Below are 25599 nucleotides of genomic sequence, written 5' to 3'. Positions count from 1 at the left end.
CTCAGCCCCACTACCCATTAATTTTTTAAAGTCAGTTTCACTTAATTTCATTAAAAATCTTGAGCCTTAAAAACCCATTTTAAGGGCTGGGGTTGTGGCTCAGCAGCAGAGTGCTCGCCTTGCGCGAGTGCAGCCCTGGGTTCGATCCTCAGCACCACATAAAAATAAATAAATAAAATAAAGGTATTATGTCCATGTACAACTAAAATATAAATTTTAAAAAATCGTAATACTCTGCATAATACAATGCATTCAATTTTGGTGGGAAATGCATAAAGCATTTCAGCTGCATATGTAAATAAATCTCAGGGAAAACATCTGTGTGAAAATGACCTGTGAACTAAACTAGATTTTTTTTTTCCCAAAAAAAATCTTTACTTAAAAAAACTTATTGTACAGTTGGGCATGGTGGTACATTCCTATAGCCAAAAGAGTCCAACTATGACCATCAGTTATTAATTTTACACTTAGATCTGAGATTTTAATGATCCAGAATTCCATTATTATATGCTAATTATATAAATTTGATCACACCCTTTATCTTCTTCTTTGTTCTTTGCTCTCTTCCCTCTATCCTCCTTCCTTTTCCTTCCATTCTAATTTTCCACCAATTTACTTAATTCATGCTTTCCATTTCTATCAACATAGACTCTATACTTCTCTACATGTTCCTAAGGCAAATCTGATAATGAGGGATCTCTCTAGCACAAGATATCAGCAATAAAAATTCTGCCAAATACAGAAATGTTTTGGAAAAGTTGTTATTTAAATTAACCTTGGTTATATCTGGCTTATAGTCCCAGATCAAATTACAGAATCCTCTAAAAATCTTCTCAATTTAATTTCTATTTGTTCTCATTCATTAATAAATTAGTTAAGATTGTATGTATTAAATATGTATCAAGTAATATTTGTTAAAGATATTCCTCAAAAACATAAATGAAGCAAGCAAGACTAAGCAAAAGTTCATGTGGAAATATTTACTAATAAAAATTTGTAAATTTATTTTCAACAAATTTAAGAAAAATGCAAAGCCCTTAGTTCAATTTGAATCATCTTTGTAAATTGTTATAGTTTTAAAATTGTTACTGAATGACTTATTTTTATTGACAGGAAAAGGTACTTGAAATATTTTAGAATCTGACAGTGAATTTCTATGGTATTTGAAGTGTAATAACTCTTGAGGATTCAACAAGGGCTTTTTTAAATTTTTTATTTAAATAAAAAAAATGGCAGAGTACACCACATAAAAATTTAAAAGAGCAGTGTTTTTGAAAATTTGAACAAATTGCTCGAAGGCAAAGGAGCATGCTATAGGTGATCACTGCAAACTCAAAAGCTGGTGTGCATGTCATCTTTCAGTGACTATGCTCTATCTCTAGTGTCACAGGCTTGCCTAAAGATCAACATTTGACAGAATTAAAATGATCATTTTTATCTGTTAACATACAGCTAGCTGGTACATCTCACATTACAGACTGGAGCCTCATACTGGGCCATGGAGTAAGTTAACTACTTAAATAAAATACTAGTCAGTAAATTAAGGAATTTGAGTGCAATCTAGAGTAGAAACTTTTGGAAGTTCAAAAGCATCTTTTTTTTCTTAATATTTTTAAATTGTAGATGGACACAATACCTTTGTGTTATTTATTTTTATGTGATGCTGAGGATTGAACCCAAGCCTCACATGTGCTAGGCAAGCACTACTGAGCCACAAGCCCAGCCCCACAAGCTTCTTATTTTAAACAAATATACTACTTAATCTCAACTTCCCAGAAACTATTTTTTTATTTGTTCTTTTTAGAAACACATGACAGCAGAGTGTATTTTGACATATGATACATACATGGAGTATAATGTATTGTAATTAGGCCCAAAAAGTTTGGTAAAAAGCTAATTACAGCCAGACGCAGTAGTAAATACCTGCAATCCCAGCTATTTGAGAGGCTAAGGCAGCAGGATCACAAGTTCAAGGCCAGTCTAGGCATATTAGTGAGATTTGGTCTCAAAATAAAAAATAAAAAAGGAAGGGGAATGGTTGGAGATATGGCTCAATGGTAAAGTGATTGTCTAGCATGCATGAGGCCTGGATTCAATCCCCAACAACCAAAAAAAGGAGTGGGGGTTGTAGCTGTGGCTCAGAGGTACAGCACTCGCCTACCAAGAGTGAAGCATTGGGTTCGAGCCTCAGCACCACCTAAAAATATTGTGTCTACCTATAACTAAAAATAAATAAATAAATATTTTTAAAGGGGGGGGTCCTGGGAATGGTAAAGCACTCTTGGGTTCAATCCCTAGTATAGGGTGAGTAGGAACCTAATTTGAAAGCCCTTGTTGAATCATCAAGAGTTATTATACTTCAAATACCATAGAAATTCACTGTGAGATTCTAAAATATATCAAGTACCTTCTCCTATCAATAAAAAGTGAGTCATTCAGTAACAATTTTAAAACTATAACAATTTACAAAGATGATTCAAACTGAACTAAGGACTTTGCATTTTTCTTAAAAATGTTTACCTCCAGATTTAAAAAAAAAAAATAACCAAAATACCAGCCACCATGTATGCCTGTATTCCTAGCAGCTCAGGAGGCTGAAGCAGGAGGATCGTGAATTCAAAGCCAGCTTCAGCAACTAAGCAAGACCCTATCTCTAAATAAGATATTTTTAAAAGGCCTGGGAATGTGGCAGTGGTTAAGTGGCTCTGGGTTCAATCCTCAGTCCCAAAAATAAAAGAGAAAGAGAGAGAAAAGAAAAGAACCAAAATACTTAATTTTCTAATAGTTTCATAATAAAACATTTTACCAACCAAAGACAAATGTTCAGAGAAAGAAAAAGAGTACTAAAGAGTACTAAAGATTTCCTAATCTATGTAAGATATAATATTATTCATAAAAAAATTAAATTTCTAATTGAGAGGATAACAATAAGGAAGATGAAAAACAAATGGTTTCTAAGACACAACAATTATTATATAATTCCCAAAATTCACCCACTTAAAACTACATTACTTACGTAATAGATGGATCCACTTGTTTGTAAGCATGGGCAGCACAAGATCCACAGTACGTATATCCTGCATGGCTACAAAATAAAATGATTGCTTAAATTTAATGATCAGGTTCATAATGAAGATATTCCAAAAAAAAAACTTTACAAAGAAATGTAATAACTAAACATAAAAGAATTAAGTGCATAGATTAAAGATCAATGTAGTTAACAATGCAACCTCTAGAAGATAATAGAACACATATCTGGTCTACACTGTATAGCAATTTTAAAGTTTAAATATATTCTTTAAATTCTTTGGCCTAAAGGACAATTAAATTTATAGACATTCAAGGCTTACTTAAAATTGCTAATTTAACACTATTAACATGAGTTTTTTAAATTCCTCTACAGCAACATTGGCAGACTATTACAAAACAATGGTAAGACCCAAGGATAAATAAAACCAAACAAAAACAAATACCTGCAACTACCATAATTCTCTCCATCTTTAACGATAAGGAATTGACTTGACCCTATATGTATTAGGTCTCTCATTTTCTTTCAATACTACTCTTCCCTTTCACCTGGTTTCAACATTTAACCAGTTCTTCTATCACCAACAGAATGACTTTTCCCTGACCTCATTTTTCTTTCTTGACTCATTCTGGGTATGTAAGTCATAGTCACAGTCACTTTCCTTAGTGCTTACTTCCTAGTATGCTGCCAGTGATATGTTGGTAAATGTTTTAAAAACTGGCTCTACAGGAAAAATACTGCATACATACTCATTTATTATAAAATTTTACTGTGTGTGCATGTGTGTGTGTGTGTGTGTGTGTGTGTGTGTGTGTGTGTGTGTGTGTTTTCCACCCGGCTCTTCTCTCTGGTCTATCTCAAACCTGAAGGACATCTCATCATTTCAACACTGTTTTGCTTTCTGTTACCACTCATTCCATCTACTGTGGTTTAGATCTTGAGTATCCTCCAAAGGTTCATGCTTTAAGAGGCTTGGTTCCCAACTTGATGCTACTGTTAGGCAATAGAACCTTTGGATAGGGTGGGACCTAGTAGGAGGTCTTCAAATCAATAGGGATATGCCCTCAAAAGGGGTCACAGAATCCTGGTCTCTTCTTTCTCTCTTTTGCTTCCCAGCCATGAAGTGAGCAGTTTTGGTCTGCTACATGTTGTCACAGTATAATTCCTCATCAAAGACCTAAAAGCAACAATACCAATTAATCATGAACTGAAATCTCTAAAACTGTGACCCAAAATTAACCTTTTCTTTTCATAATTGATTATACCAGGTGTTTGCTAGTGTTAACAGAAAGTTGACTAACACACCAACCTCCATTTCATAAACCACCTTACAGAAGTTAGTTCCTACTTGTCACTCTTAAATTTAAGGACCAACCTTAACTTTAACCTTAACTTTCTATTTCTAGTGTGAGTTTCTTTCAGTATTGCATCTTATTCCTTAACCATCCAGAAAGGCTTCTTAGAAACAGTGAATTCTTGAAGTATAGAAAGGATAAAAACATAGAAGGGTAAGAACATGAAGGAAGAGCATACAAGCTGAAAGAAGAACATAAACAAATGTCCACATGCATGATATAGATGAGAAAACACAAGATTGGCCCGAATAATGCTAAGCTGGAATCAAGCAGAGGAACATGGCCTTGATAAAACAAAATACTGGGGGGGAAAAAATACTGTGCACTCTTGAGTAGAAAAGTGACAATGTGAAATTATTACTAGCATTTGCACAAAAGATAGATTAAAAGCAAGAGGTGTTTAAAACACACACACACACACACACACACACACAACCTCCCTTGGAAACTGTGGCAATGATATATATAGCAAAGCATGAGGTACCAATGCCATGCCAGTGGGAAATGAGAAATGAATGCTCTATAGTTTAAAAAATAAAAGAAAAACATCTTAGTGACCAAGTATGGGGGAAGATGATGAAAAGGAGGAAGATTATGACAATAATAGCAATAATATTTACTAAATGCTATTAGTAAGGTACTAAGGTACTATTATTCAGGTACTTTTATGTACTTCAAAGTATTAAGTCATTTAAATCCTCATATCAATACTCATATGAGATAGAATTATCATTTTCTCATTTACAGATAAAGAAATTAAAAGCAGGGAGATTAAGAAACTTACTGAAAAACACATGGTATATTTCCAAGCCAGGATTTAAGATCAAACAGTAGTGTTCTAGAACCCATGCTTTTCACTACCATAAGAGACCATTACATGTTTGAAGGAAAAGGGGAAGGGACTTATCGAGAAGGAAAAGCAATAAGCCTGAAAACTGAAAGAAAATTAACAGAATCATATACTCTCTAAGACTGCAGAAAAGGATAAAAGTTTTAAAACACGATTAACACACAGTTAATAATGTTTTATAATGGAAGTCAGATATCATAGTTTCAGTCCTTTCTGAAGTTGAAGGCTTAGAAGTCTTATGAAAGTAAAGAGAAAATAGTTGCAGGGAGAGAAGAAGCAACTTGAACTGGTCTTACATGGACAGAAAAATACATTGCACAGTGCTATTTTAAAATCAATCATTGAGTCTGCCATCCCTCTTATGCTCCCACCATGAAGAACTCAACTACATGAAAAGAGGATCATAATCAAGAGATTTCTAATACTTTTTTTTTAAAGAGAGAAGAGAGAGAGAGAGAATTTAGAGAGAGAGAATTTTTTAATATTTATTTTTCAGTTTTCGGTGGACACAACATCTTTATTTATTTGTATGTGGTGCTGAAGATCGAACCCAGCACCCCGTGCATGCCAGGCGAGCGCGTTACCGCTTGAGCCACATCCCCTCTAATACTTTCTTTTTATCCTGGCCCAGATACATTGTAATGAAGAAAGCCAGAGTACTAACCATAGAATCTCACTACCACTACTTCCATACTAACCACAGAATCTTCAGTACTACTACTACTTCTGCTACCTTCAGTACTACTACTTCAGTACTGCTACTAGTTCTGCTACCTATCTATCTATGATAGATAGAATCTATCGTTCTACATATATATGGAAACAAAATTTAACCAACAAAGATCACTTATAGTAAAGGACACTTTGCTAAAGAAATAGGTAAGTTTTTTCTTTTATGAACTATAGCCAGAAGAACCATAAAAATCTGACCACTAAAGAATATTCAAATATGCATATAAAGTATGTCCTACTGAGTTTTTTAAAAACTTTTAAGCCCTAATACAAAGTCCATATGTTGGTTCTTCCATGTCACTCTAGTTCCCTAACAACTTCTCCTGAAGGCAAATGTAAAATTACACTTTAATACCTATGATTTTTAACTATGCTAAATCATGCCTCTGAAAAACTAATCTACTTTTAATAAGGAGTGAGTCTGCTTCTCCCTTTACTCCTACACAGCACAGCCTTTACAGCAGGCAGGTCCAGCTCCTGACCTACAAGAATTTCCATTTCTCCCACAGAGCTACAGTTGAATGTAGAAGCAGTGCCATGAGGCCATCGTCCACTGTGAAGAGCAGGATGTACTCTGCTAAGTCACTTCATGCCATCTTGTAAAACAGTACTTTTGCCATAAGCTACACCATCTTAAGTTTAAGTGCTGAAGTGGAATGACTATTAAAAAAAAAAATTCATCACCTTCCTAGCACAACCATAAGGTATAAACAGATAAATACATTAATCATGCTAATAAAAATGACCACCCATGAACTTATCAAACTAATCATAAGCACATGGATGCATGGGCATGTCATTCCTATCAGAAAAACCAGGCCTATGAGCTTACGGAACATGCCAGACCACCAAATAATGCAACCCCCTCAACTTTAGACCCATGAAAGTAGGGACATGCCCAGACTGGACACAATAGCACCCTGACCCCATTACCTAGTCACTCATGACCATTCTTGCCCAGGAAAACTGCCACAATGACAAGCCTCCTAATCTCTGTCCTCAGGTTTTAGCAGACTATTGTTTCTCCTGCCTATAATGATCATACAAGTCCTATTCAAAGATGACATCTCAAGTGGTTACTCCAAGTATCCACTATGAAACTGCCAAATGCCTACACCTTAACCTAGAATAAGTTCTTGTACTTTGACAGCACTGTGTCATGAATAAGTTCTTCCAGTTGGTTGGCTGGTAGGTTCATAGTCTTATCTGACCACCTAAAGTGACTCCTTGCATTTTTATCTGCTTTCTGCCTTTGCCCTCAGTTCAGCCTTCTAAATTCATGTGGCTGCCTTAAATCTTTCTTAGCCTTCCTGCAACCTAAATACACACACACACACACACACACACACACACCCCTAAATATAAATATATATGTGCAATTATAAAATTGTGTAAAGTCTAATGTGTGATTTGAGTAGTATAGATATTAAAAATTAAGACTGGAGCTAGGTGTGGTGGTGTACACCTGTAATCCCAGCAATTTGAGAGGCTGAAGCAGGACTGTCTCAGCAACTTAGTGAGACCTTGTCTCCCAAGAAAAAATTTTAAAAAGGACTGGAAATGTAGCTCAGTTGTAAAGCACCCCTCAAATTCAAACAAGAACCTGTGATTGCCTGGCCTATGATTACCAACTAACCCACAAATATTCAGTGAACTGCCATGAATGAAAATGATATAACCTGTAAATGTATTGTTATAAAACAAATTCTGACATTGTGGAAAGACACAAATGTGTTGTTCTATGTTAATGACACAGCACATTCATGACATCCATGATCATTCACTGGTTTAGTGATGGTTTCCTGAACAGCAATCTAGATATGTACAGATCATTTAAAATCCTTCCTCAGGAAAACTACCAAATACTACATAACATAGACTTTAACTTGTTTGCTCTTAGTCATTTAAGTTCCTAAGTGAATAATATAAACTGATAATACCAAAACTCTCCCACACATTCTATGTATACCTTTTATCAAAAAGCGCATAAGAGGTTAGGGATATAGATCAGTAGAAAATTTGTCTAGCTTATATGAAAACCTAGGATTATTCCCCAGCACTATAAAAGAAAAAGAAACAGGAGAAAAAAAAAAGAAGAGGAGGAGGAGGAAGACACAGGATAGCAAATAATAAAGAACAATTTAATTAGAATCCAACAAATTCAGGTTCTAGTAGTCTTAGTTCTACTTAATAGAAACAAAAATGCAATAACAAAAATTAGGCTATGAAATGAGAATATTAGAACAGAGGAAATGAAAAGATCTCAAAACTGTAAGATCCACTGTAGCTAAGGTATAATTTTAAAAGCTAGAAACTAAAATTATGAAACTTCTCTGAATAGATGAGATCACCTTGATTAACATAGAGCCCTAAACAGTTTGCAGAAGTAGCAGTGTCCATATTCTCTCTTTCAATTTTATTTTGCTGTACCTATTCTTTTATTGTTTTTCTTTCATAAACACTCCAATGGCCCTCAAGATTTCTGCTTGAATAAAAAATATTAGAAGTAATAGCATCCCCAAAAATGTCCCATGTTATGGGGCTCAGCAGTAGAGCACTCACCTAGCATGTGCGAGACACTGAGTTTGATCCTTAGCAACACATAAAAATAAATAAAATAAAGGTATTGTGTTCAACTACAACTAAAAAAAAATCTCTAAATGTCCAAGTTAGATAGTCATTATTCAGAATATTTTATTTTTACAAAATAGAATCTTACAAATATTAAGTAAACAATAATATGGCCTAAAAAAATTTTATTCAAGTTATTAAGTAAAAAAAGTAACAATAATGTTGCATATCTAGATTTTTTGTAACTATAAGAATATAGGATTTGAGATACTGACATGAATATCATACTACCTGGTATAAGCAAAAATTAGAGATGTGTATCCCCAGTAAGTAACTTGTGCCACTGTACCCAACTGCCAGTAACTTAATAAGCTATGAAGAAGGGCTGCTGCCAGGGTATGATGGGACTCCTAGGATCCCTAGGATTCACACTATTTGGGAGCATTGTAGAGAATACCCCATTGTGTACCTTCAATCTTAAAATATATAATTTATGAAGGTTCACTGACTCAAGATGTTTGGTGGTAGAATACTATAGGTATGCTTCACTATATTTAAACTAGTCTTCTATATAAATATCTTTAAGCTTTTACATTAACTAGTATTTATATTAAAATTAATATATAGAGAGAGGCACAGTGGTGCACACTTATAGTCCTAGCTACTCAGGAGGCTGAGACAGTGCATCACTTGAGCCCAGAAATTCAAGATCAGCTTGGGCAACATAGCAAGACCCTGTTTAAACAAGAATAGGTTAAAAAAAAATTCAATAATGAAAACTACACAATGAAAAAGTATTCTCCCCCTACCACTGCACCCCAATACTACTCCCATGAGGTTAACTTCTAACAATAATGGTATGAGGAGGACTTCACTATTCATATTTATGTTTTATGTAAAAAACATAATTTCATCATGTTAATAATACTAATTACCTGACTATATTTCTGTATTTTTATTTTCAGTAAGTGTTTTAGGCAACACATATCTACACAGCTCCCTTCTAAGTATTCTCATATATTCCTACATAGTGCAAGCAAAGAGATTGGCATTAAGGTTTCTGATCATCATGAAAGAAAGGTTTTAGAAACCCCTAATTGTTAAGATCATTTCAATATATATTCCTGGAGTAAGTACTATTTACTATATCTCAAAATAAGTAAGGCAGTTCTAAATTCAACCATAATTTTTTTTTAGAGAGAGAATTTTTTTTAATATTTATTTTTCAGTTTTGGATGGACACAACATCTTTGTTTGTATGTGGTGCTGAGGATCGAACCTGGGATGCACACATGCCAGGCGAGCATGCTACCGCTTCAGCCACATCCCCAGGCCCTAGGATAATTTTTTGATCAAATTAATTTCTTTTAAATCCTCCAAATATGGCTACCTATATGTCATAGAGATTAGAAATCATTAAGATATATCAGCAGTAAGTTTATGGGTCAATATTTATTCTTTAATGTCAGTTATTCTATTTAATCTACACCAATACAGAGTATGTTTAAGCACTTTTTAAAAGTGTGTTATTTTCACACAGCCTAATTGGTTACAACTAGACTCTGAGGAGGATTTGTTTGTTTGCTTGTTTTCCTTAAGGATCCCGTGATACAATTTTTGCCTGAAAAGGTAAAAGATCTAAGAAAGGATGGCCCTGGAGTGCTAGAATTTATCAAGTTTAAAGTATACTTTGGATAAACTTGATTTAAAATGAAAGCAGAACCTCCAAAATAAGCTTTCTATTCATTATATGGACATATTCTTATAGAGACCTACTTAAGCTACATAACAATAAAATATTTATTGTAGCGTTTCTACTTCCATAAAAGGGGGTAACTCTGGAAAATAAAATAATTACTTTGGGAAATCTTAAGGAGATAAAACATTGGCCATATTTAAAGTTTTCATAAACTGATAAACTATAAACTGCCTACTCAGCACTACTTGAAAAAAAAAAGTTGCCTATACATTGCACAAACCAAACTACTAAGTCACTGTATCATAGAAACTTATACACCAAAGTGAAAAAAAAAAAAACTTTGAATATTCATTTCACAAATCAATATATTTGTAACTTAGGCTAAAATAGCTTCCATTTCCCAGGTCACTGCCAATGATTTCAATTTAAAATTAATTACAAAAAAAAAAACAAGTCTAGCTGTTTTTCATGAATAACCTCAACTTAATTATGTATTGATTCAACTCAGTTCCCACATTTAGACCAAGTTTTAACTAGAAAGGTAGCATTCCATAACAGTCAAATATCAGCAAAGTAATGGCATAAGAACAGAATCTACTTCATGAGTTTCTACAAAGAGATAAACATTAGCTGGGTGTAGTGGCACACAACTATAATCCCAGCTACTCGGGAGGCTAAGGCAGGAGGATTGCAAGTTCAAGGCCAACATGGGCAACTTGGCTAGGCCCTGTCTCAAAATAAAAATTTTACAAGGGAGAATCTGCTGATAGATCACTTGCCTGATATGTTCAAGGCCCTGAGTTTAATCCCCAGTACTCCCAGAGAGAGAGAGAGAGGAAGCATTATTAATCTATCATTTCTCATTTAATCAAGGACCCCGTTTATGCCAACTTCCCCTCATATCCTTGCATCACTTTTTCTTTCTCTATTGAATCATTCATCAACATTACGAACACTTTAAAATCTCCCAGCTGAGCCCACAAAAATCTCCAAACTGAGTTCTAGCATATTGGTGCACACCTGTAATCTCAGGGACTGGGAAAGCTGAAGCAGGAGGAGCTCAAATCTGAGATCAGCATCAACAACTTAGTGAGACCCTGTTTCAGAATAAAAAGAGTTAGGGATATGGCTTACTGGTAGAATGCCCCTGGGTTCAGTCTCCAATAATTCTCCCTGATACATTCTCAAACAGTTGTTCTCCTATTTCCAATTTACAGCAAAATTCACCCTTCATCTCTCATTCTTTCCTGAACCCACTCCAATAAGCTTTCTTTCTTACCACTCTAAAGAAATTGTTCAAGTTCACCAGTAATCTCCACATGGTCAAATCCATTATCAATTCTCATCAGTCCTCATTGTACTTGACCTACTATAGGCAGCATTTAAAAGATTTGATTTCGGGCTGGGATGTGGCTCAAGTAGTATCGCGTTCACCTGGCATGCGTGGGGCACTGGGTTCGATCCTCAGCACCACAAAAAAATAAAATGAAGATGTTGTGTCCGCCGAAAACTAAAAAATAAATATTAAAAAAGCCTTGATCTCTTTCTATTCCTTGACACATTTTTCATCTATTCACCTCCTGGAGATACCACACACTCCTGGTTTTACTCTTTCCTCACTGCTCTTCCTTCGGGGTCTCCTGACCTCTAAAATGGTGACTTGGATGAGGGGGTTAGTCTATTTCTTTTGCCTATCTTTATTTTATGCCTGAAGCAACCACACTCTGCTTAGACTTTAGGAGTATAAAGAAACAAAATCAGTATTTCTATTTCAATCGAGGCCCTTCTTCTCTGTACTCCAGATTCATATACCCATTCCTTACTTGAAATCTCCACTTTGATATCTAATGGACATCTCAACAATAACAACATCAAAACCAAACCCTAGATTTTATATAATCCCTTCAAAATCTACTCCATCTTTCCACTTGTCTTACCCTTATTTTTTAGTTATAGTTGGATCTACAGAGGCACAGTGGTGCACAACTGTAGTCCTAGTTTCCAAAACTTGAGTCATCTTTGACTCCTCTTTCATGTTGATCCAACATTCTAAATATATCTGTAATACACTGCTTCTCCTCACCTCCACCTCTAGCCCCCCAGTCAAAGCCATTTCTGTCCTATTGTAATAAGCCCCCTGAATTGGACTCCCTGTCCTCACACATTATGTCTACAAAGCAGCAAGACTTATCCTTCTCAAACTTAAATCAGATCACGTCATTCTACTGCTAAATGCTTGTCATGACTGCATTATCATTCAGAATACAAACCAAAGTCCTAGGACAATCTCAAAGTCTCTTCATAACCTAGCCCCTTGCTGCCTATCTCATGTATACTCTTCCCTTTGTACAGGCAGAGTATCTTTTACTTATCTCATGCTTGGGACCAGAATTGTTTCTGATTCTTTCAAATTTGAGGAAATTTGCATATGCATGATAAAATATTTTAGAGGTGAGCTCCAAGCCTCAATATGAAATTCATGTATGTCTTATACACACTTTATACACATACGCTGAAGGGTTCTGTTTTATTTGCAGTACTAAGAACTGAACCCAGGACCCACATGTGCTAAGCAAGTCCACATGTGCTAACCAAGTGTTCTACCACCAACTTGTTTTTTTGTTGTTGTTGTGGGGGTTTTTTGTTTTGGGGTTTTAGTTTGTTTGTTTTTGCTTTTTTGCTTTTGGAAGACTTTAAATTTAGGGGGTCAAGCTAAATTGTTGAGGCTAGCCTCTAACTTGCAATCCCCCTTGCCTCAGCCTCCCAATTAGCTGAGATTACAGGAATGTATTACCACACCCAACTCTAAAGGTAACTTTATACAATATTTTCAGCATGCCTGTGTCTTCACAACTCGATGCATGAGGTCAAAGTTTTTCTCTGGTGGCATTACATCAGGGGTCAAGAGTTTCAGATTTTGGATTTTAGATTTCTGGATTAGGGATGTTCGACTGGACATGCTTCTTCAACTATAATGACAGCCTGCTTTCCCTTAAACACACTAAACACACTCCTCTCCTGCCTTAGAGCATTGGTGCTTGCTTCAAGGGATACTTCTCCCAGGTATATGCACAACTTGTCCACTTATATCATTCAAAGTCAAAAGTTACCGTATCAAGGAGCCATTTTTTTTCTTTTTTCTTCCATCTATGTAAAATAGCAACTCCCTATATACACTGTCACTCTGAACCCTCTTATTTGCTTTACTAATCTTCTTAGCACCCACCAGAACCCAACATAGAATAAAATTATTATACTGTTTTCTGCTTATCTTTCCCAAGTACTGACACATAAGGACCACAAGAATACAACACTTTTTTTTTTGGGGGGGGGGAGTCCTGGGGATTGAATTCAGGGGTACTCAACCTCTGAGCCACATTCCAAGCCTTATTTTGTATTTTATTTAGAGACAGGATCTCACTGATTTGCTTAGTGCCTCTCCATTGCTGAGGCTAGCTTTCATCCTCCTGCCTCCGCATCCTGAGCCGCTGAGATTACAGGCATGCACCACCGTGCCCAGCTAATAATACAATTTTGATTTATTCAAAAAGCAGCACTAGGATAAGCAACTAGAATTTAGTCTGTTACATAGTTGCTGAATGACTAAGTCACAGCAAGTCATTTGCTAAAATTATTAAAAGATCCACTCATTTAATTTTTTTAATTAAATTTAACTTAATTGCTGGGTTTCACCCCCAGCACAATCCCAAAAAAAGTCACTCTTATTACCAGAAATAAATTTTGAAATTACTGCATTTAAGGAATAAAGCAACTAATTCCTTTACTTTTTAGTTTATATGAAAATCAGAGGAATTGTGAAAAATATAATATCTTCAATTTATATTATAGATACTCATTTTTTATTAATAATAAACATGAAAGTGTTGAATAAAGACCCTTTAAAACTTACGGTGCAATAATGGCTCTAGCAGGTCTTTTTGTCGACTGTACTTGTGAAAGCCAACCTTCTAGCTGTGCATTCAGCTGCGGTCCTATAAAAACACAAAGAGTAAAATTGGAGTCAGCAAAGCAAGGTCCACGCATGGCACAAAGCCCTCTCTGAATCTATACCGTAGTAAAATATCTTAGTGGGCAGTGGGATCACCAGTCTGGATGCTAACGTTTGAATTTACCAATTGCAAGGTCTCCAGCAAGCCACATAAGGTATTGATTAAACAAAATTTGTTTTTATCTATTTACTATTTACAACTATCTTTATTTCAGAGCAACAACAATGTGATTTACAATTTGAGGTGATATTTAATCAAAATAGAACAGAAAGCAGAAGACTAACTATATAAAGAAAAAATAATTAACTGAAATATATTTTAAGAGTATCAAAACCTGCGTTTAGTTGGTCACTAAAATGATACCTACAGAAGCATTAACTCCCACACTCACGAATCTTTTCTTCCATCCCACTTCAACACCTACTCCCATGACCAGATTACTAACTAATAACTACACAATCTCAAAAATCTCAATTTCAAACATCTCATTATCTTTCCTTCCTCTCTTTCCAGTTCATTCCCAGAAATCTGTTGATTCTAACAGATCCTACAACTTTCTTCATCCTCTTATGTTTTCACTTCTGACCTACTCTGAGACTTGATAACCTATCTCTATACTCATTCCTTAATCTATAGCCTCACAGCTCTGTTCTCGTCTCCCTCATAGTCAAAAAATAATTTAAAATCAACTTTCCACTAAATACAGTACTCCTACTTGAACAATGAGACTGAAGCAAGAAACACAATAATATAAATTTTGGGGGGCGGTATGTTTGTTTATTTTTGTGATGCTGAAGATTAAACCCAGGGTTTCACACGTTAGGCATGCACTCCACCACCAGATTACATTCCCAGTTCTATAACTTTAAAATTATAACCAGAAATTTCAGTCAACCCCTAGCAATGCTTGTTAATCATATCACATGAACTTAGTTAATTTGCTCTCCCATTTTTAGGATGAAGAATTATAAACCAGGTGTGGTAGTGACTTTCTATAAGCCCCAAAACTAGGAAGAGCCCAAGTTGGAGGACTGCCTGGGGAACTTCCCAAGACACTGTCTCAAAATAAAATTTAAATACACTGGATGAGGCAGCATACTTTTAATCCCAGAGACTCAAGAGGCTGAGGCAGAAAGAACATCAGTTTGAGGTTAGCCTCTGCAATTTAGACGCTGTCTCAAAGTAAAAAGGGCTGGGGATGTAGCTCAGAAATAGTTGGCTCCTAGGTTCAATTCCTAGTACCACACAAACTGAAAAAAGAGAAAGAATGAATTATAGATTCTTCTTTCACCCTCAGCCTCAAATACCTCCTTCTTCATCCCTTTCTCAGTGTCAGGAGATAAGTTTTTCATTTTGTGAAGGCAAAACAATCAAATGTAGGATAGCCAACCATTTTTATTTGCCTAAAAATTGTACAGTTTTAGCACTTGAAATACTGCTTCTTAGAAAATCTCTCAGTCCTAAGCAAACCTGGGTTATTAATGACTCTCAATTCAAAAATAACCCCTTCATCTTCCAGCCACTTATTCTGTTTTCCCTCGTTTCAATTTCAACAAATTGCCCTTGCTCCTATCAAAAGCCAAACACATTACCTATACACTGAATTCCATTGTTTTTCTTACTCAAGAATTCTGTTCCCATAACTGTTCCTAGTCTCCTGCATCAACCTTGTCCTTTTGTCCTTGATCATTATCACTAGAATGCAAATATGCAATACCAGCACTGATCAATTTCCCTTCAACTACCACCCATTTCTTTGGCACCCTTTAAAATAAATTTCTTTGAAGGGATATCCGTATCTCCTTTCCCCGCTCCCCACCCATTTTGTTTTAAAATTTTTAAGAAATGTGCTGTCCAGCTGAACCCAAACTTTTGGGCTCAAGCAATCCTTCTGTATCAGCCTTTCTAGTAGCTGGGGCTACAGGCACATGTCACTGCACTAGGATTTCTTTTTTAAATTTTAACCATTAAATATTTAAACATTACAAAAGAATCTAGATAATAGTATAACAAGCACCCAAGTACTCACTGCCCAAATTAATTAACTCTTAACATTCTATCTTAGTAAGATCTTGTTCCATTAAGAAATAATTCTTGCATCCCTCCACAGAGGTAAACCACTTTCTGACTTTGGTGTTTATCTTCCCATTATACTTTTACTACACATGTATCCATAAATAATATGTGGTATTTTTTCTGCATGTTTTTAAACATCATAAATATTACATATAATCCATCTACAACTTTAAAAACTCAATAATATTTTTTAAAATTATTCAAGTTGATACACATGTAGTTCAAGGTCATTTGTTTTCAATGTTATATAGTATGAAATTTATCTCTTTACTCTTCTATCCCCAGATACTTTGGTTGTTTCCAACATTTCATTGAATAGACAATACTACAAGTAGTGTTAAATTTCTCTAGGATCTATCTAGAGTATAAACACTAGCACGGAAGATATGCACATCTTTAAATCTACTAGAATTTTCCCACAAATAAAAATTTTAAATATAAAGCTTAACTCTTTGTATACTTTCCCTACCATCCCCTTTTCTTACAGCATTTTTTAAATTTATTGGTCCTTTTTAGTTTTACATGACACCAGGATCCATTTTGATATAATTATATAAGCATGGAGAGTATCTTATTCTAGTTAACAGTCTCATTCTTAGGGATATGCATGATGGTGAGATTCATTGTGTTGTTTTCATTCATATGTGTACGTGGGAAATTTTTGTCAGACTCATTCTACTGTTCTTCACCTTGGAGCATTTTCTTTTCTTTCCCTTTCTCTTCTTTCTCTCCCTCCCTCCCTCTCCTCCCCCCTCTTTCTTTTTTTTTTAATGTCAATCTTTTCATTGTACAAGCAACTGAAACAAAGTGACCAATTTCAGCAAAACTATATAAAAGCAGAAAACAATCTAAGTAAGCATGAGTTTGTATGATTAAAGAAGATAGATATTTGCCATCTCAAAATATTGAAAAGAATTACTGTAAAAAATTAATTGAATGACTTCACAATTATTTACATTTTCATGAATTCTGATACAATACAAACTATTTTAATGACAAATATCTTTCAATGATGGAGAAATTTCTTAGAATATCAGATTGATGTTGTAAATAATTGAACATTCTACAGAAAATATAATAGTTCATTTTTTTGCGGTTTTAGTTTGCTGGACTGCTCTATGAATTTTGTTTTGTTTTCTTTTTTTTATTAGTTGTTCAAAACATTACAAAGCCCTCCCTGCCTTCCTTCCTCCCTCCCTCCCTCTCTCTCTTTCTTTCTTTCTCTGGGTGCACTTAACCACTGAGTCCCATCCCCAGCCTTTTTCTATATTTTATTTAAAGACAGGAACCCAATGAGTTGCTTAGGACCTCTGCTAAATTGCTGAGACTGACTCTGAACTTGTGATTCTCCTGCCTCAGCCTCCCACTGGGACTACAAGTGGGCACAACCATGCCTGAGAGCATTTTCTTTATGACACTTTTGAGTTCTTTCTGGGCCCCTTAGAGAGGTATGTATATCTGTTTAAAAGCTAAGTGAGCCTTCAGAGCCTTCAGCCAGCAACCCAGGATTGTTTCTCAAGAATCTACTAGCCATTTCTTTTAAATGAGATCAAAGAGGATGATGCTCTCTTGCTTCCAGTTTCTGTGGAAGTATAGAAACCTAAAGGGCAGGCCACCTTGCTTCAAGTTGCAAAATTTCTTATCATAAAGATCATTTTCCTGGGCTGGGGCTGTAGCTTGGTGGCAGAGCACTTGCCTAGCATGTGTGAGGCACTGGGTTCCATCCTCAGCATCACTTAAAAATAAATAAATAAAAATAAAGGCATTCTGTCCATCTATAACTAGAAAAAAATTTTTAAAAGATCATTTTACTGAGGATAAAAGTCAATTAGTTAGTCACCCCAAATATCAAGTGAATTTAACATGAACTGTGACAAATGATGTTATCCAGTCTTCTTGAGTATAACAGTTTATTCTGAGAACATGTATGTAATGGATTATTATCTGCTTGGCTATATATATAAGAGTGAACTTTCTCTTGGTCTTTGAAATCTTTTAGCAGACTGCCTATGATACACATCACATTCCAGTTTAACGCTTATTCAATAATAAATTGTTTCCTTTCTCTTCTACTTTTGAAGAGAGATTTTATAAGGTAGGCAAGAGACTTTGGTTTTAATTTTATTTCTCCAACATAAGTAATATTAAGTTCCCATTTTCCTTCACCCTTACCATTATTTCAAACTTTCAGAAATTTCTTTCTTTTTTTTTTAATTTAATTTTTAGCTTTTTGCAGACACAACATCTTTGTTTGTATGTGGTGCTGAGGCTCGAACCCGGGCCACACGCATGCCAGGCGAGCATGCTACGGCTTGAGCCACATCCCCAGCCCCAGAAATTTATTTCTTTATAATTTTTATGTCACTGATATCCACTGAGATTAAGCATATTCTTTTTAAATATTTTTAGTTGTAGGTGAACATAATATCTTTATTTTATTTATTTTTCTATGATGCTAAGGATCAAACCCAATGCCTCACATGTGCTAGGCAAGCACCACTGAGCTATAACCCCAGCCCCAGATTAAGCATATTCTGATTTGGAATTTCTTCTGAATACATTAAGGTCTATAAGAATAAACAAAAACTGGGGTTGTGGCTTAGCAGTAGAGTGAGTGCTCACTAGCACATGAGAGACCCTGGGTTTGATCCTCAGCACCACATAAAAAATAAATAAATAAAATGAAGGTGTTGTGTCCAACTACAACTAAAAAATAAAATATTTTTTTAAAAATAAAGAATAAACAAGACAGGGCTGAGCTGGTTCTCAGTAGTAGTGCACTTGCCAGGCATGTGTGAGGCACTGGGTTCGATTCTAAGCACAGCATATAAATAAATAAAATAAAGATCTATCAAGAACTTAAAAAATAAAAATATTTTTTTAAAAAATAAATAAGATAAGTTTACAATGGACAGTTCACTTTATAAGTTGCCAAAGTACAAAAAGAGACTGACTCTGCGTTTAAATGATTACTTTATCCTAAAATTTTAATTTAGTAAGTTACCAAAAAATCGTACATTATATTAACCCAAGGAAAGTCCATGAACTATAGTCGCATTATGAAAACCTGACTCACTACAATGTTGTGTTATTTTTCACTGTAAGGCAGACCAACTGAAATTCATTAAGCACAAGCATTTGGAAACTTCCCACTACAACAAACAGTTTTTGAGAATCTTTACCAACTACAACTACCTCATCTAATTTTTAAAATAAATAAAAAGGAAGGCTGAATATGTAGTACAGTGGTAGAAGGTCTGTTTAGCATTCACAAATCCCTGAGTTCAGTCTCCTCTACCATTAAAAATAAATAAATACATAAACATCAAAAAAAATAAATAAGAAGTTCTGGGGATAAACCCAAAGGTAAAGTACATGCTTAGCATGTACCAGGCCCTGGGTTTGATGCCCAGTACACTCAGAATAAACAAACAAGTAACAATTTAGCAGATTTCCCCAAATCCTTTTTCTCATTCCCGATGCCTTACAACGACATTTAACATGTGTATTTAAAATAGATTGCCATACTATTTACAAAACTAGTATCTTATTTTTAAGTATACCCTGAGGGATACTGTTTTGTTTTTAATGTATCTGACATAGTGTTCCTCACATAGGACAAAAACATGCCCTTGGTACTACATCCTACGGAACGCAAGAAATGGCAAAGTAAGTCTGACCCAGAACCCATTCAGAAGAGTACTATCTCAACATACACACATAATAATAATAATATAAAAATAACAAATAACACTTGCTGTAAAGAACATTGCTCTTCTTGATATACATTTCAAAGGTTGGCTAAATCAAAATATCTTGGATTCCTTATCCATTCATTTCTTTAAATATTTTCATTGTATTTTTACCATTATTTTCATTGTAAGGCAGACCAACTAAAATTCATTAAGCACAGAGATAGGAACCCAATGAGTTGCTTAGGACCTCTGCTAAATTGCTGAGACTGACTTTGAACTCAAGATTCTCCTGCTTCAACCTCACGCTATAATTCTATAGTTCAGAATACAATCACACAGAATAATTAATTATCCCAGGGAAGAGGCTTCAGTGTGTACCAACCAACTCTTAGATTTCCCCAATTGCAAGTCTTCACTTTTCTGCTTACTCAGTCTCTCAAATACCAATTCTATTGTCATCACACCTAAAAGGGTGGCAAATTTGGAGCAGATCGTTTATAAAACTATAATCCAAAAATTGAGTTAGCCAGATCCATGTGAGACTCCGCTAATTTGAATTCTCTATATATACAATTTCCTTTCCCTATCAAACAATGTCCCTACAAATCCCTTGTTAACTCCTAAAGTTATCATATCTAAAGTATTTTTAAAATCCAAGCATTGATTTTTATTTGCTTTTTTCTTTTTTAGGGGGTACTGGGGATTGAACTCAGGGGCACTATGCCACTGAGCCACATCCCCAGCCCTATTTTGTATTTTATTCAGAGACAGGGTCTCACTGAGTTGCTTAGCACTCACTTTTGCTGAGGCTGACTTTGAACTCCCGACCCTTCTGTCTCAGCCTCCCTAGCCTCTGGGATTACAGGCATGTGCCACCACACCCGGCTTTATTTGCTAGATTTTTCATTTTTGAAAAAGCATCTTCTGTATATAAAACTTGGGAAATGCAGAATGAAAAAGGGAAGACCATTATCACATATTTACAAAAATCATCAAAATTAATATCTTCTAAATTTCCTTCTAGTATTTAAAGGGATATACAATTCTATGCCTATTTTTATACCTATAGCATAACATAAACATTTTCCTACATTGTAAACTCTTCAAAGACATTTTATGACTAAATAATATTTCATTATGTGAATGGATCAGTGTTTTCTTAAACATTAATGTAAAATATATTTAGGCTTTCAATTTTCCATGTTGTTATAGACAATTCTATATTATGCATCTGTTTATAAAGGTTTTTCCAAATATAAAAATTATTTTTTAAGATTCTCAGAAAATTACTATGTAAATCTGTATGGGGGGTATGGGATTACTTGGGTGGAATCCAGGGGTGCTCTACTACTAAAACACATCCCCATTCTTCTTTTTTTCTTTCTTTTTAATTTTATGACAGGGTTTCCTAAGTTGCTGAGGCTGGTTTCAAACTAAGACTCTTCCTGCCTCTGCCTCCTGAGGAACTGGAATTACTGGTGTTTACCAATTACTGGCGTGTACTGTGCACCTGGCAGAATTATTCTTTAAAAGATTTTGATACATTCAAAAGGTTATCCAAGGTGTTGGGGTTGTGGCTCAGCAGTGGAGTGCTTGTATAAGTCACTGAGTTTGATTCTCAGCACTGCATATAATATATAAAATAAAACATCCATCAACAACTAAAATGTTTTTTAAATGTTACCCAAAATTGTTTCCATTCATATTCATGTAACATGTATCACAAAGCCTACTTTACCATGAATCTTACTACTCTCCTCAAAGTAATATTTTAAAGGTTTAATTCACTTATCCAATTCCCTCATTTGATGAAAATTAAAATCTAATGTCCTACTTCCCAATAATAGTTGGCATTCCAAAATAAATATTCAAAGCAATTATAATTTTTAAGAAAAAGGTATTTTGGCTCTAAGATTTATTTTCTCCTTAGAGAAAAGTAGATGGTCCATGCAACAGCAACATAATTACCGAGTCTTCTTGCAGCCACAAGTTAACACTTATTAATATTTACAGAGCAACTATCAGTCTTATAGAAGACACAAAGTATGTTGTGCTGCTGTTTTAAATTATCCACAATGCTAAGGATCTTTAAATGCGCCTGCCATTAAATCTTTTTAACTAATGGGGTATAATTTTTCATCCTTTTAGAAATCATAATTTTTACCCCCATAATAGTCAAGAGGTAGTCTACAGGTCAGAATCACTTGCTGTGTTTACTTAAGAGAGATCCCTAGGTCTTACCACAAGGCTATGTCATCATCATCTCTGGGGATGCACCAGGAATTTTTAACAAGCTCTCCAGGTGATTCAGATAAACATTCAAATGTGAAGCCCACTGCCAAAAAGAAATATATTTGTACACGCTATAATGAATACAGCTAACAGACTTCTAGAAGGTTTGTGACTGAGATTTTTTACTGTAATAAATCACTTTATCCATTAATTGGCAATAAGCACATGAATCATAATTCTAAACTACTTTGAAGCCATAGTGACCTCCAATGTTTCTTAAGATTTACATAAGCTTACTTTCATAGGGTTTTTAGACTCACTTCTATCAATCTGTCAAAAAAAAAAAAAACCTGAACACAGAGGAAAATAAACATTCTTTAAAACTAAGTATTCCTCAAACTCAAAATCATTTTTTAAATCTTGTTTTAGTCTAAAAATTCATGAGGATGTTATAGACTGACAACATCCATATTTATTTCAAAACTCCCCAACCTCCTCCATGTACCTATCTGGCAATTTAAAGGGGGGGTTCAAAAAAGATGCCCTATTTAATCTCTGTCAAAGGGTTCAGGAATTTTTAACAAGCTGATAGAGGATGGCATGAATCTGGACCATACAAAATCATGGACAAAAATGACAGAAATGCTTCAAGTTAGGTCTACAATACTTCCTAATGCATATCTAAACAGGAATCATTTTTTTCCAATTTTAGCTAGTACATTTATTTCTTCTCTGTTTCTTTGGGTTACAATGAGCCAGGTGGTACTAGTGAATCTGGATAATTTGGTACCAAATCCTAAAATATAGTCCATGCCGGGGAGGGGGGAAGAAGTCTGCCTCACTGGAAAGAATCAGGACTAGGATAACCCTTCCCACACAAAGTAACACTTCTCATGCAATTGCTTAAAAGAAAAATTTTTTAAAATAAAATAAAAGGAAAAAATAATTTTCGTTTTTATATATTTCCACCACAAATGTATAGACATCTTTACTCTATTCTGTGTAGTACATATTTCCTTTTTTAAGGGTTTACACTCACAGAATTTGATTTAGGAAAAAAAAAAAAAAAAGAAGTGGATAAGGCCCAGCAGACTATACCAAGTGAAATGGGGTAAGAGGTTGTTAACTACTGACATGTATAAACTAACAGAACAAAAGATGTGAAATAAAAAATACACTAGGTAATTAAATTATTGTGAATTCATAAAGTAGAATATTAGGCAAATGGAAAGCAATGAGGTAAAATTTTAGATACCTTTATGGAGGACCTTTTAATTGAGGAAGGAAAAAGCATGATGAAGAAAAGAAAGCAGGGCTGGGGTTGCGCAGCACAATGGCACACATCTGTAATCCCAGCAACATGGCAGGCTGAGACAGGAGGATCACAAGTTTGAGGCCAGCAGCTTAGCCAGATTCTGTCTCAAACTAGAAATAAAAAGGGATGGGGATGAAGCTCAGTGGTAGAGTGACCCCTGAGTTCAATTCCCAGTATCCCATAAAGAAAAAAGGTTTCCACATATCATGAAAACCTTTGATCTGTGGCTCTGGTGGACTGGCATATTTTACTTAGCATGATAGTCTGAAGATCCATCCATTTATTGGAAAATGTCATAAAGTCATTCTTCTTAATGGCTGAACAATACTTCACTGTGTATATATACCACATTTTCTTTATCCATTCATCTGTTGAAGGGCATCTAGTTTGGCTCCATAGCTTAGCTATTGTGAATTGAGCTGCTATAAACATTGATGTGGCTGCATCACTGTAGTATGCTAATTTTAAATCCTTTGGATATATTCCGAGGATTGGGATAAGTGGGTCAAATGGTGGTTCCAATTCCTAGTTTTTTTAGGAATCTCTAGACTGCTTTCACCAATAAGTAGTCCCACCAGCAATGAATGAGTATCCTTTTTTACCCCACATCCTCACCAACTGACACTTGAATTCTTAATAACTGCCATTCGGACTGCAGTGAGATGAAATCTTAAGAGTAGTTTTAATTCGCATTTCTCTAGTTGCTAAAGATGTTGGACATTTCTCACATATTTGTTGACCATTCATATTTCTTCTTTTGAGAAGTGTCTGTAAAGTTCCTTTGCCCATTTATTAATTGGGTTATTTGGGAGTTGTTGTTTTTTGGTTTTTTTGGTGTTACGGCTTTTGAGTTCTTTATTAATACCCATCTGAGGAGCAGGTAGCAAAGATTCTCAGCAAATATTTTTGCTGATATGTGGAAGCTAATACACAATAGGGGGAGGGGAATAGAAAGTCAGTAGATTAGACAACAGGGAATAAAGGGATGAGACAGGGAATAGGAACAAACAGTGGAATGGGGCTAGAGATGTGGCTCAAGCGGTAGCGCGCTCACCTGGCATGCATGCGGCCCGGGTTCGATCCTCAGCACCACATACAAACAAAGATGTTATGTCCGCCGAATACTAAAAAATAAATATTAAAAAACTTCTCTCTCTCTCTCTCTCTCTCTTCAAAAAAAAAAGACAGTGGAATGAATCTAACATAATTATATACTATGTATATGTGTGAATACACCGTACGCCACAGTGAATCCTACCATCTTGTACATCTACAAGATGGGGGTCCTAATTATAATAAGATATATTACATGCTTGTATAACTATATCAAAATGGATTCTACTGTCATGTATAACCAAAAAAACCCAATAATTTTCCTAAAAATGCTACAGTAAATAACAAACCATTGTTAAGACAGTAACCAGACAACACCTATATTAATAATCTAGCTAAAAAATGCTATTCGACCAATAAAATATGCATTACAGTAAATAATATATATGACCAATCTGACAAGTTTCCCTCTAGTAGCAAAAATGGATTTCCTCCTTCTACTTCACTTTCCTAAATCCTCACCAAATTTCTGCTAAAACAAATCGAAGAACAAGGAAAGATTCTACAAAAGAATGATCCTGAAAAGAGTCAAGGCACTCCACTTCTTACTAATATTTTCCCTTATAATTCTTCTCCAATGAACAAATTGGAGTTTTCTGGGGTTTTGTTTATTTGTTTGTGGTGCTGGGGACTGAACCCGGCAGGGGCTTTGTGCATGTGAGACAGGCACTCTACCAACTGAGCTGTATCTCCAGCCCTTCAATCTTTTTTTTTTTTTTTAATTGAGTTACTCTCTACTCTGACTTCTTCAACCTTTTTAAGTCAAACTGCCCTTTTAAGTAATTAACTATAGTGTAATGCTATTCATGTTTGTATGCATTTGCTGTGACTTGTTTGAGGCTTGTGTCTTGTCTTTCACAAAGCCTTGGCACTGCATATACCATCTCATCCATCTACAGAACTATATTTCTGATTGAGCAAAC

At 35.0% G+C, this 25599-nt stretch overlaps 1 protein-coding gene across 4 annotated transcripts in view; it reads right to left on the bottom strand.

The window, feature by feature from the left end:
- Memo1 (mediator of cell motility 1) overlaps window positions 1-25599 on the bottom strand; it is a 110572-nt gene that overhangs the window by 42752 nt on the left and 42221 nt on the right. For 3 of the 4 annotated variants that reach the window (XR_013429108.1, XR_013429109.1, XM_078029430.1), the window contains exons 3-5: window positions 24618-24687; window positions 14146-14227; window positions 3017-3085 (exon numbers count right to left, since the gene is read on the bottom strand). Coding sequence is in view for 2 of the 4 variants with exons in the window: in XM_078029430.1 (XP_077885556.1) it covers window positions 3017-3085; window positions 14146-14227; window positions 24618-24687 (221 nt within the window). In the remaining 2 variants the exon portion in view is untranslated. The remainder of the gene's footprint in view (window positions 1-3016; window positions 3086-14145; window positions 14228-24617; window positions 24688-25599) is intronic. The other variant, XM_078029431.1, reaches the window with a different exon arrangement.

The sequence above is a fragment of the Ictidomys tridecemlineatus genome, chromosome 12, assembly GCF_052094955.1.
Source record: "Ictidomys tridecemlineatus isolate mIctTri1 chromosome 12, mIctTri1.hap1, whole genome shotgun sequence".
Lineage (NCBI taxonomy): Eukaryota > Metazoa > Chordata > Mammalia > Rodentia > Sciuridae > Ictidomys > Ictidomys tridecemlineatus.
This window is presented reverse-complemented; position numbering and strand designations above follow the sequence as displayed.